The 12,371-nt window shown below is 42.1% G+C and overlaps 1 protein-coding gene across 9 annotated transcripts in view; it reads right to left on the bottom strand.

The window, feature by feature from the left end:
- Window positions 1-10,902: 10,902 nt before the first annotated feature.
- The window catches only part of GPHN (gephyrin), a 312,554-nt gene continuing 311,085 nt past the window's right edge, over window positions 10,903-12,371 (bottom strand). For 7 of the 9 annotated variants that reach the window (XM_075030425.1, XM_075030431.1, XM_075030426.1 and 4 more), the window contains one exon: window positions 10,903-11,926. In XM_075030425.1, the coding sequence (XP_074886526.1) occupies window positions 11,793-11,926 (134 nt within the window). In that variant the 3' untranslated portion in view covers window positions 10,903-11,792. The remainder of the gene's footprint in view (window positions 11,927-12,371) is intronic. The other 2 variants (XM_075030428.1, XM_075030432.1) reach the window with 1 other exon arrangement.

Raw genomic sequence — 12,371 nt, 5'->3', positions numbered from 1 at the left:
GAGAACCCCAAACCACACATTTTTAACAACATGCAATCTCAAGGGCAAAGGGGAACTTAGTAAGGCTTTCCCACAGCTTTTGACTTATCTTTTACTATTTATTTAAGGAAAAAGGGCCTGTGAATCTATAAACACTAGTTTGCATGTGCTATTCTATACTTCAGTATGTTCTTGTTTATAAGCAATCTTGTATATTTTTGCCACCATTAAGATAATATTTTTTTTTAATTGATGTATTTTTTACATGAGCATAGTGACATACTTTACTTTGCAAATAACAGTAGAAAACCTTGGGCTGTTCTCAGTGCTACATAGTGACTTCTATCTTTGCACCTCTTGGATCACATATGTTTTTGTCAGGAGTCAAGAAGAGGGCAGGACTTAGGAGATGCTCTGAAGTAGAAATTCTCCAGCAGCTGACCAGGCTGACTTTAACACAAAAGCTGGAGAATAAATAACATAATTTTGATTGACTTATTGAGGGGAAAAAAAAATTCAAGGCTACTCATTAATTACATTTTGTAAGTCTTTTTTAAACAGCTAATTTCTATTAACCTAAGTAGATACAAAAGTCAAATGGTTTGTTCACAACTGCTCAGTAAGTGACAGAATGCCAAGAAGAATAGAAATACCCGGCCACTGGGTTTTTAAAAAAATAGATGTAGTAGACTTCTACTTCCCATTCATACCTTGTTTCACTTAGGTTAATCCATTTCTGACAGAGAGGAGTATAACTAAGAGAGGATACAAGCGTGCTAGTCCCTTCTGCAGAGCCCGTTGGAATTCTTGCAGCACTAGAAACCCATGATCAGCAGCATCATCAGGCACGGTCTTGATGATATGGTTTCCCTGCCTGAGTTTCTTTAAGAAGTGATGATATGAAGAGAAGTGGTACGTGAATGCGTGTATGTGAGGCAGCAAGCTTTGTTGTAACAGGCAGGCAGGGCAGTTTGGAAGAACTCAGCCCCATCACTGCTAGCATCACAATACATCACCTGGTTTGTGCTCTCACCAGTCCTGGCAGCAATTCCATTTCTTGGTTGCATCAGGGCATAGTGGTAACAGGTAGCATGGATTCACCTGTAACATGAACACAATTAAGGGCATGATAACATCAGAGATTTTTGCATAGGTATTGTCCATGCAGCACAGGCTGCCTGCACTCTGTTCCAGGAGTCCAGTCAGGAGTAGCAGGAAGCAGGAATGGAGACAGAACTGTAAACAGATGTCCAAGGAAATCTACCCAGGAGTCAGGGCTGGCAACAGATACACCTATAGCCTCTCTCAAACAAGGACTAGGTGCCCAAGCCAGGGCTTAAGTATAGCTTCCAGACCCATGGGCAGAGGGTATGGGGTGGAGATCCCAGGTGAGGCTGGTCAGGGCAATTAAAGCCTATTGGTGCACTCAGGGCCCCAGCCTGGGTGTTAATGAGACAACTTAAAATGGAGCTTGCATTCATGTGTCTTGCTCTGGTTAAATTTTAGCTTCTCTCTATACATTCTTTTGCCAGAGTAACCTTTTAGATCAGCCAGGTGATGTCATAATCAGCCTAAGATGTTAGCTCCTTTTTTTCACCTTATGTGATAACACTGTTCCTTCCAACTCAGCCTGGTGCTTGGACACAGTTCAGGCCATGACTGAGCACCAGGCCGGGTGAAACGGAATTGATATTGCAAAATGAGAATTATGTTGTCTGACAGTTTGAAGAACTGTTGTGCAATCGCCTTTGCAGGTACTCAGCCTCCCTTGCTTAGGTAGGGCCCACCATAGGACACCTTCTGGACCGTCTGATAATACTATGCACTGACATAGCAATGTCCAGCAGAAATGCTTTCTGCTCTCTCCACTATACAAGACAACTCTGATCCAGCATGGAAAACAGTGGTGCTTTTCTTTTCCAGCTGGATTTCAGCTGTGTAATATACATGGCTGGAGAAGGATAAATAGCATTGCTCTAGTAAAACCACCACAACAAGCTCTTTTTCAATATTGAATTGCCTTTCCCTCTCTAGCCAATGGAAATGTAATTGCAAACAACACCATAACTAAGTGACTGAGCTGGAGGAGACTGACTCCACAGTCAAGTGGTCACAGCTCTTGCCTCAACCACGGAAGGCGCGAGTCCTGTCTAACTACCCCAAATACATGCATACACTCAGCCCTTGTTGGGACTGTGCAGTAAGTGTGGTATGCAGATGTCAGAGGAAGGAGAGTCTGAGCTAAGGTGGTGTTAGGAAGCAGTAGAGCCACAAGGACTCTTGTAGTGCAGGGTAATAACATTTTCACACCTAAGACAGCATTACTATATAATGCTGTGTTTTGTCATGTGCATGTTCTGGCATGGGCAGTGCTAGCTAGCTCAGGTGCCTCTGCATCACTCATCACTCTAATGTGTTGCCATATATTTAATCTCCCAGCCTCAGGGTAATGCATCAGCTATTGTAAGGCATGTTGCTATCAGTTTTTTGAGACATGTTTTGTGTGGCTTTTGAGGGGTGTGGGGCGAATCCAGTATCCAGAAGTGAGGCTCCTGCAGCTCTATGCCCCCAGGTCCAAGCAATAATAAGGCTGAGCACCTATTCGCAGCAGGTACAACACACAAATGCACATATACAACATATATGTGCAGCACTCACACAAACACAGACAGCACTAATGGCCTCACCCTCTCTGGCTGATCAGGATGAAGGTCCATTAGTGGGAAATACAGACATGTATATAATGTGGATCCCTTCAGCAGCCAGGCTCAGACACTCACTCTGTCCAGTGTCTGGCCCCCAGATCCCAGTCTTGCCAGCTGCTGGCACCTGGCCATATGAGCCCCTGAGGCTGCAACCTCACTCCTGTCACTGATACAGAAACCTCACTCAGACACACACGTGCACACACACACACGTACACATTGTAGTCTCTGCAGTAGCTGGCTTTGGACACACAGTCCTCCCAGTAGGTGGTCCTGGATCCTTGGTCTTTCCAGGTGCCTTCCCCTGGAGACACCTATGCACCCACCCCTCCACACACACAAATGGGTCTCATGTGACCTGCAGACCCCACAGTCTCTCCAGCAGCCGTCTGGGACTCCCCTGGTCCCCTGGGTAGCTAGCTCCTCCCATGGTCTTGCCTCTTCCTCACCCAGGAAAAGAGTTAGAAATGACATTTATTAAGACAGGTCAGACTGTGGTGATAAGGCAGGGCACAGGGCATGGCAAGACAAGCATACCTGTTTACACTTGACCAGCCCTTTTTATCCCTTTATCCCTCTATTTTCCTACATCTGTTCCCCCCCAAATCCCCTACACTCATTCCTTTCACCACTTCTGGTTCCTCTCCTAAACATCCCATAAATCTTGTGCAATCCTAAAATGCTTCCCCCCCTCCCTGGCATCCCATAATGTGTCCAACACCCCCGGGCAGTAACCTCCCATAATCCAAAAGGTGGTTGTGAGAGCCCTCCCACTGCCTCATGTTGATGGGTTTCACACCGGGACAGGGGCTGAGGCACTCCTGCGGCAGCCCTGGGAGGGGTCCAGCTAGGGCATCCCTATGAATCCTTAACTTGGGTTCCTGCCTGCCATTGTGCTCCTCTGGGTTTGTGGTGATGGGCCTTTGATGGGCTGATGGCTCCTGCGATGGGCCTGGGAGTAGCTGGGGCCGGGTCTTATTTGGGTTTGCCCACCTGCCATCCTGTCTGTGCTCCTTTGTGTGTGTGCTTTTTATCCCACCCCTTAACAAAGAACTGTTATTTTTGTTGTTTTAATCTAACCCTAGCTACCACCTCTTAGAAAAACGCCAGTTAATGGAGAAGGCAGCAGCATGATTCCTTAGCAACACAGACTGCCAAAAGCATATTAAATCCTGTCTTCTGCTCTGTTCCCTGGCTTTTCATAGCACATTGGGCAAATTGATTGGATTTGGCCAGTAGGGAGTAAATTACAGAAAGTCAGTCATGGATGTACAGTGCCAACTAACTGTCTTTTATTTAGATGGGTTCAAGTAGCATTGCATCTGCACGTGTACCTCTCTCCTCCTGAAAGACTAGCAGACAAGTAGCGCTCAGGCCATTTTAATTTTCATTATTCAATACCTTTAGTGACGAATAGCTACCTAGCGCTGGCACAAAATCCCTGACAGGCTGTGCTTGCAGAAAGGCGTAGTATGCCACAACCAACTGGCTGTAATCAGCATTGGCTCCCGTTCACTTGCCTACATGTTCCTGCGAGCTAATTCCCTTGAGTGCAGCACATGGACCTACCATGGGGCTCTGCAGAGCCACATCCCAAGAGAATGCCCACCAATCTTCATCATGAACATGCCTGTTCCAGCATCCTCATCCAAATATGAGAGAGATATAGGAAAATATTAAGCCCGTTTTTTTTCATTGTAACTTCTCCATGTATGCATGAGGGTGGTCTTGCCTTAGGTGGGATTTATTAGGTCAGCTGGCAATTATCCAAAGTAACGGAATGGCATCCTAAAACAAGAGCATGGGTGAAAAGCCTGTCAGCACCAACAGGCAATCCAGCTAGTAATAAACCACAAGAGAAGATCAGGCATAATAAGGTAAAGTATCAATATTATAGCATAGCTGTCAAGCCACCAAAGCAGGTCTTTTCACACTGTATGGAACAGATTCTCAGCTGAAGTAATCAATGAAGTCTCCATTATCAGATTAAATTAAAGGCAAGTAAATTAAAGGAAGATACTAATTTACCAGGACCAAGAACTGCAGATGGATTGCTCAAAATTGAGTGGAAGTGAGATAAAACAGCTGAGGAAATTCAACACAGATAAAAGTAAAATGGTGCATATGAGGAAAACATTTTCTTGAACTATCATTATAATTACTGTTTTAGGGTTGACTGCTACCAATTAAGAATGAGACTTTAAGGTTATCTGTACTTTAAGACCCATAAAAACACATTGGTCAGAAGCACTGAAGAAAAAAAATTAACTATGAGCAAGTAGAGAGCAAACAGAAGTCATCATTTTGTGGTTACATGAAATAGTGGTGCCTTTTAATACTGTGTGCAGTTCTGGTCTCCTTGCCTTAGACAGAATACAGTAAAACTGACGAGGGTGCAAAGAGGAGCGACAGGGATGATCCGATTTATGGACCCTTGGAGATGGAACATGACCACAAATGGCAGACTACATAGATTAGGACCCTTAATCCAGATGACAGCCATCGATAAAACTATGGGTGGCAAAGTGAGGGTGACTTCTCTTTGTTTGCTCCAACGCAAAAGCCTAAGAGGCGTCAAACAGAACTAGGAGATGGCAGTTTCAGCACAAAACAGAAGAGACACTGCTTCACACTGTGGAAGTGTGGGACTTCTTGCCACAAACACTGTGGGTGCTGGGGGAGTATTTGGAAGATGGATCATTATCTACTTGCCATGCATTTATACTCTCTCTTCCTGAAATGTGAGCTATTGGCCACTTTTTTGCAAGGGGGAGACTTAAAAAAAAAAGAAATAATTATCCAAAAGTGCACAGGCCACACAACGCAGGGAAGTTTCTGGCATTTTTTTGTCTCCTCAGCAGTTTCACAAGTACTCCCACAGAAGCTGCCTTCTCCTGCTGGTACCAGCCGCAGCCAGTGTAGGAAGTTGTGTCTGCAAACATCTGGGCTGGCTTCTCCTGGCCCAGTATCTGGTCTGCACATCGTTGCAGAATTGTGTCCCCCTTTGTGCTCCAAACAGCACAATGTTTCGAAATGATGAAGTCACTGGTTACTTTGCCACAACAGCCAAACATCGCAGTTAGGAAATGCTCTTGTCAGACAGGTAATAATGTGTTGTGTTGTTATGTGTTAGGTTGTTTTTTAAAAGCTTTACATCCTTGATGTGCTAACTCTCATTTGTCTTGCTGATCTTTCTGATTTCTGTTTGGTAATGGCATTCTTTCAGACCATCCTGGGCCACAGTAAAATCCACGAGGAGAATGTCAGGTACTGACAAAAGCTGCTTTGCATGCTTTCTTGTCAGTCCGGTGGGACAGTTTTTTTGTACGCCAGTGGCTGGCAACATGTCAGTATTGCACTATGATTCTTTTTTTTAGTAGAAGCAAATGCATCTGGATATGACTCTCAATCTGGCAGCGTTCTGCACCTACAAAAGGAGTAACTCAGGGTTGTGAGATCTTACCCTGCTGTTGTTTCTAAGGTAGTTTTTGCACAGATACATACTTACCTACCATCTTCTCTTATACTTTTCTTGAAGTTAGTTTATGTCTACTTTTGAATCCCTGATTATCAAGATCACGCCAGTGCATTTGTTTTCTCTGGTATGTTCAGATTACCTGTGGAGTTACTGGTGTATAATCAGGTTTTGGTTTTGTTTGTGAATTAATTCTGCAAAAATTGAGTTGGCTGCCTCTATTTTTAAACCCAAATTGGGTCCATGCAAATGCAGAAGTTCTTGCACAGGCACAAAGCCTGTTGATTGTCACTGTACAGTGCTGGGATGGAGCAAGTAATCCCAGCCAGGCCAGTCTGACCACTAGAGAGCTACTGAGCATCTGTGCATTGCCCTTTTGAAGGCTTTCTATTCCAAGAGCTTTGTCAGTTTGTGTGCAATATGGCACGAATGCACAGAGCAGGTCTTAATCTAATGCTGAATATGAGTCACTAAGCCCTTTCAGAAAACATGCAACTAGGAGCAATCATGAGGCTGTAACATCTGCAAAACCCACAGGCTTTTCCTCCCCATGAATTAGCCAAGAAGTGTCTGCATTTCAATGCTGAGTTTAAATCCAGCATGGGGACTCACCTTTCCGGGTGGAGGCTGGGATAGACTTACTAGAAAACAAAAGTCAAGTTTGAAAAAACCCTTAAAAGCATTCCATAAAAGAAAACATAGAAGAAACAACAATGTGGATTTTTTTCACTCTGAGTAAATAGAGAAATTCAGCTGCTGAGAGTATCATGCTGAAGGGTACAAATGCTGCATTTTGTCTTCTGAGACAGGCTGGCTTTAGGAAGGCAAAGGGGTTGCTAAACCATTCAGGAGTGACAGTTACTAGAGATCATGTTCTTCATCATGAGGTTAAGGCACTTAATTGCAATGTACCGACCAAATACTGCTATGGCAAACTATCCCTTGTCCCTGTTTAACAGATCGCTGCTTTAACAATCATCAGCTGCTGCAAATGTTCTCCCCACTGCAAATCCTTTTTCTTCATCCGTAGTTGTGACATTGACCACCTTGTTGTCCCCCTCTCCCAGAAATGTCTCTGATTTCTTTGACTACATGCATAAATGCCCTTCCCTGTCTAACCCGTAGTGTGCTAAAAATCAGCTTTTTCATGGGAGTAACACAGCTGACTTTAACTAGCTTCAGGAAGGAGACTACCATAGATACGAAGCATTTAGGCAAAGAGTTTCTTACCTGGAATTTTGGGAAATGCGTACAATAACCTCACAAAAGAAATACTAGATTGGGATTATATTCCTGAATTTATTTGGGATAAAAGTCTATTAGAAATGTTTGGAAATTGTTGGCATAAATGAAAAACAATTTTGCCTTTTTTCTGATATTAAAAACTAGTTTCAATTTTCCAGCTAAGGAAAAATAAAATTTTTGGCCAATTTTGTGCTTGAGCATTTCGACATCTGCTCTCTTCCTTCTTATTCTTTGTTTCCTGTCAGGTAAGAGGAAGAGTATAAGGATTATTACATGTCAGCCCAGTCTACTGCTTGATAGCGTAGCCTGAATTGGGCTCTGACTCCTCACTTGACACTCTCTCACTCTCTCACCCAGTTCCTCAGGGGAAGTACAAAGCTATACATGCAACTATACCAAATAAATGTACCCAAGAAGGAGACTCTGCCTCTAAGACAACTATTGAACTTGATTGCTGATGAATCTTTATGCACTTCCTGAGATGTGTCTTCAGAATTAACTAGTACTTACGGCTTTTTGCGATCTGGCCCTTACTTTGCTTGTCTTCTCCTTGTCAACTGCAAATGCAGGTACCTGGAAACACCTCAGTGCTGTTATCATGTAAGAAAACAAAGCTGTGATATGTTTCTTTTGTTTTGGTTTAATGTATCTTTTTCTTATCTAACACAAAACCTCACAAACAGTTCAGATGATGGTGCTATTTTTGAGAAGCTGAGTATTAGAATGTAACAGCAGGCCATAGGAAGTCTGGACCATCTTAGCCTGGCATCGTCTTTCCAAAAGAATATGTCCCACTAAAGTCTCAGCTCTCAGACATAGTTCCTGTCCTGCAAGTGCTGGCAGAGGTGTCAGCCTGAAGAGCTTTCCCGAGCATGACTTGAGGCAGACCCTGCACACTGCTGCCATACGAACGCAACAAGGCTGGCACACGCCATCCCAATGCTGACAGACTTTAAACCAAGGCAACTGGAAGAAAAGGTGGATCCAGTCGCTATACTGGGCACTTCTGTGGTCAGCGCAGGGTATGTGCAGACTGCCTGTGGCCTGAAGACCATCTTTATGGGGCATGAGGCAAACAGCGCATCTTCAGGACTGAGACGCGTCAAAGCAGACAACCCTTAGCACTTGGTGCAGAGCGGCAAGCCGAGGAGGACAAAGACAGAACCTGCAGGGTGATTCCAGTTGCATATTGTCCTTAAGCAGTATCCATGTTGCAATACGTTTTAAGTGCAACCCTTCCGCTCAAGAATCAAAAAGGCTAAAGATTCCATGTTAATTAGTAATCTCTGGAGTCATGCAGATCTGTAATAACTACCTACAGATCAAAGACGTTTCATGTTTAGCATATTTTAATATCAAGATAGAATTAACGTTGTAATTTCTGTAGTTAGAAGTCTTGAAATTAGCATTTGGAAGAGGCCAGTCTATTCTTCCATTTATCTGAATACAGCCAATTTTTGAATGATGTTTCACATCGAGGTGTACAATCAAGGTTTTGCTACCAGCTAGCCAGGATACAAAAGTTGCTGTAGTGTTTGAAGGTCACTGTAGGATTATCCCTGGCTGAACGGGACTCGGATGGCCCACTGCGTATGATCATTCCCATGTATAGGTGCTGACGAAAATGCTGTAAAAAGAAGAAAACTACAAATGTTGGAATACCAACCTTATCTTCAGTCATTGCTGGCATTGCTTCTTGTTAAGTAAGTTATGACTTTGACTGTGCTAAAACCTTATCTAGAGAAGTAAAAATAGTGAAAATAGTCCTTAAAATGTTTCCATTTGCAAGTTTCAGTCCTTGAACCGGAGTAACCACATACTTGAAGATCCATTTATTCTTCATTTCTTTTCTGAAGCTTCCACAACCTTCCCTGAAGCCACGAGTTGGGAATGTTAAGAAAAGTGATTTGAATGTATCTATTTGTATCACATTTATATCCATTTATATTACAACAACCAAGGGAAATTTTTCAGATTTTAGGCTTGATAATTGAGACATAGTTGTAATAATGATTTATTATACTGCTCCCAGAGTTACCTTTCCAACATATTGCTATGGCATTCAGTGTTAACAAAGGCTGGGCTGCATGCCTCTCAGAAACTGCAAAGCTTGTTTTCTTGCATAAAACTTTGAACGCTGGGCAGAGGGGATTACAAAAGACAGTAGAGTGGCTAAAACTGTTTGTATTATCAGTGATTTGGGAAAAAAAAAATCTTGATTTAACCTCTAAATGCTTTATTCATTACAATGGTAATTAATTGTTACAATGCTGAGATATGGTTTAAACAGAGCCATGCATTATACATAGCATTGTGCCAACTCTTCTCTGCTACATTTGTTTTGAGTAATGGTTTTAATGTAAACCAGACTGAAGATATTTCTGGCTAGGTTTCCTCATGTCTCTCTTTTATCTTTGTCTAGCATCTTCAATTGCATGAACAATCTTCCCCGAGGTTGTTGTTACTGGTGTCCTTTATAAATTTCCAATTTTCATTATATGCGCTGCCTGCAATAACTCCTAACTATATAGTAATCCTTTGGATTATAAAAGGCAGTGTTCTATGTTCTTTCTCAGGGATGAGTTAACTCTCCTCTCTCTTCCTTCTTCTGTGGTTTACAATATTGGTACAGTAAATACAGGCATTCATGGATTTAATTTGGTATCATCCTGCTGCTACATAGAGAGATCACAAATGTGAACATGTAGTCCAGAACAAAGAAATACAAGCAGCAAGTTGTATTACTATTTTACTGAAAGATCAGCCCCTAGAGTGCCTTTGAACACAATATATGCCCACCTGCCTTCAGCCTTGGCAATGGCCTGCACAGGGAGTATTCAGGCTGTTGCACAGCAAACAAAGAGTTTGGTTTTAAAAGCGGCATCAGGGATGCCCTCTGCAGTTATCATAGAACTACAGCTCTGGTCCACTGTGGCAGTCAGGACTTAAACCCAGTTTTCTGTGTTCTCCCTGACTAAGCCTTCAAAAAATACTGTAGGCAAATGTTCTGGCTTCATGAATGGAGTTGATGGGATAGCATTTTACCCATGAACTCCAAGAAGCAAGATGTTGTAGGGCCCTGCTATGGTCTTAATCCCAGATGAAATGTGAAATTACCAAAATACATAATCTGGTGAGGGCTGAATAGTCAGTCCCAGTATCAAAAAGAGAATCTTGTGAAAAAAAAAAAAAAGAACACTCTATCAAATCCCACACAGTGCAGCACAAGGGCTGTTTGCAACTGCTGTGCAATTTAGATGGAAAAAAAAAAGTATTCTCCAGCTTTGACTAGTCCAATTGTAAAATCCCCCAAATGCTGCTTCTATTTTGTCCCTTCGGAGATGAGTGAGAGAGAGCTCACTCTGTATTTTCAGTTCACTTGTGATACTGTACATGAGGGAAGGCCCTAGATTCCATATACTATTTTCCCTTCCTTCCTGCCCTCCTCCCCCACCCCAAATACCCTCTTAAACCACTATCTTTTTGGTTCAAACAACAAGGCTAAACAGGTGAAATTTTAAATAATGATTGAGGATTTTTTTTTATTCATTTAAGTTTCAATATCATTACAGAAAATGTTATGGTACAGAGTTGTTTAACATTAGTTTTATTTCTTTGCTCATTTAATTTCCACACGAATGCTGGTAACACTAATATCTGTACAAGATCAGTCTTTGATTTTTTTTAGTTTTTAGTTCTGTACATTTTTAAATGTATTGGTTAAAAAGGCTGTCAGCACTTAAGGAAGCAATTTTTTTGTTTGTTGAAATAAAAGGTATCCAGTTACTGCCCAAGAGTACTGAGCTGGGTGGCTGCCGGGACAAGAGAGATCCCTGAATGCGCAGCGAGGTGAGAAAACCTCGGGGCTTCATTGGGTTCCCAGTGCAGCCACTCTGCTTTTGGCACTGTGCACATCAACACGAGATACAAGATAAAGAACAAGCAGAAGCTCTCTGTGAAGCAGTTATGAAGCATACTAATAAGGGAAATCCAAGTGTTGTCTACGCTAGTATAAATAAGCAGACAGCCTTATTTTAAGAGCATAAGTAGTTGTATCTTAAAGATGAGAAAAAACACAAGTTCTGCAGGCACCTACTGCTGTCTACTAAAAGCTACCGCTATTAGAACTAGCATTGAACACACAAAGCAATTGCAAGGAAAGGAAAAAGTTGCTTTGATATAATCAGAATAAATTTCTTTGTTAAGATTTGTTTTAAAGTTTTTTTTAAAAGGTATTTATTTAAATTCCATTTGAAATATAATTCAAGATGTTGACTATACTGATCAACTGTTATCCAAATCAGAAAAACTAGCTGTGCCATTGCATATTACAGGATACAGTCAATGATATGTGGACATGCATCAAAGCTTCGTTCTTGCTGGTGACATCATAGCCTTCCAATGACCATGACATCCACCACCTCCCCCTTGTGAAGCTCCACATACTGCTCTGTCTTTGGAGGTAGCATCAACAGTCCATTGGCACTGCGCATACTCATCAGACGACTGCTCATCTGATTCCCTACAGGAGAGCGAGAGAAAAATTCCAGTTAAGTTTTCAGTTAGTTTCAAGTGCTGCAACACACCACGTGGGAAACAAAAGCTGTTGTTACGAAGATGTTCATGTTGCTAACTTATTCACAGAGCTGGGATCTCACTGTTCTGAGATGGATGGAAACAGAACTCTGTAGAGAATTAGTCAGCCTCCCATCGCTCTGGCTCTCAAAACCCTCATTCCCTTTGCTGATTGCTTTCCTATCCAGCCTTCCACATTATCTGTACCTCATATCTTGTCACAGTAAATTGCTTTTCTGTTGGAATTTCTAATCCTATCAAAATTACTTTATTTTTCAATTTGTGTACCTAATTCTGATTGTACAAAGACTAAAACCAGCACAGTCTAGAATGTTTTTAATATGCTGTTATAGAATAAGTTTGATTAACTTTATTCTCTCTGAATAGTCTTG

The sequence above is a fragment of the Buteo buteo genome, chromosome 6 (genome assembly GCF_964188355.1).
Source record: "Buteo buteo chromosome 6, bButBut1.hap1.1, whole genome shotgun sequence".
NCBI classification, from domain to species: Eukaryota; Metazoa; Chordata; class Aves; order Accipitriformes; family Accipitridae; genus Buteo; species Buteo buteo.
Note: the sequence above shows the minus strand (reverse complement) of the source record. Positions and strands in the feature narration are given on the sequence as shown.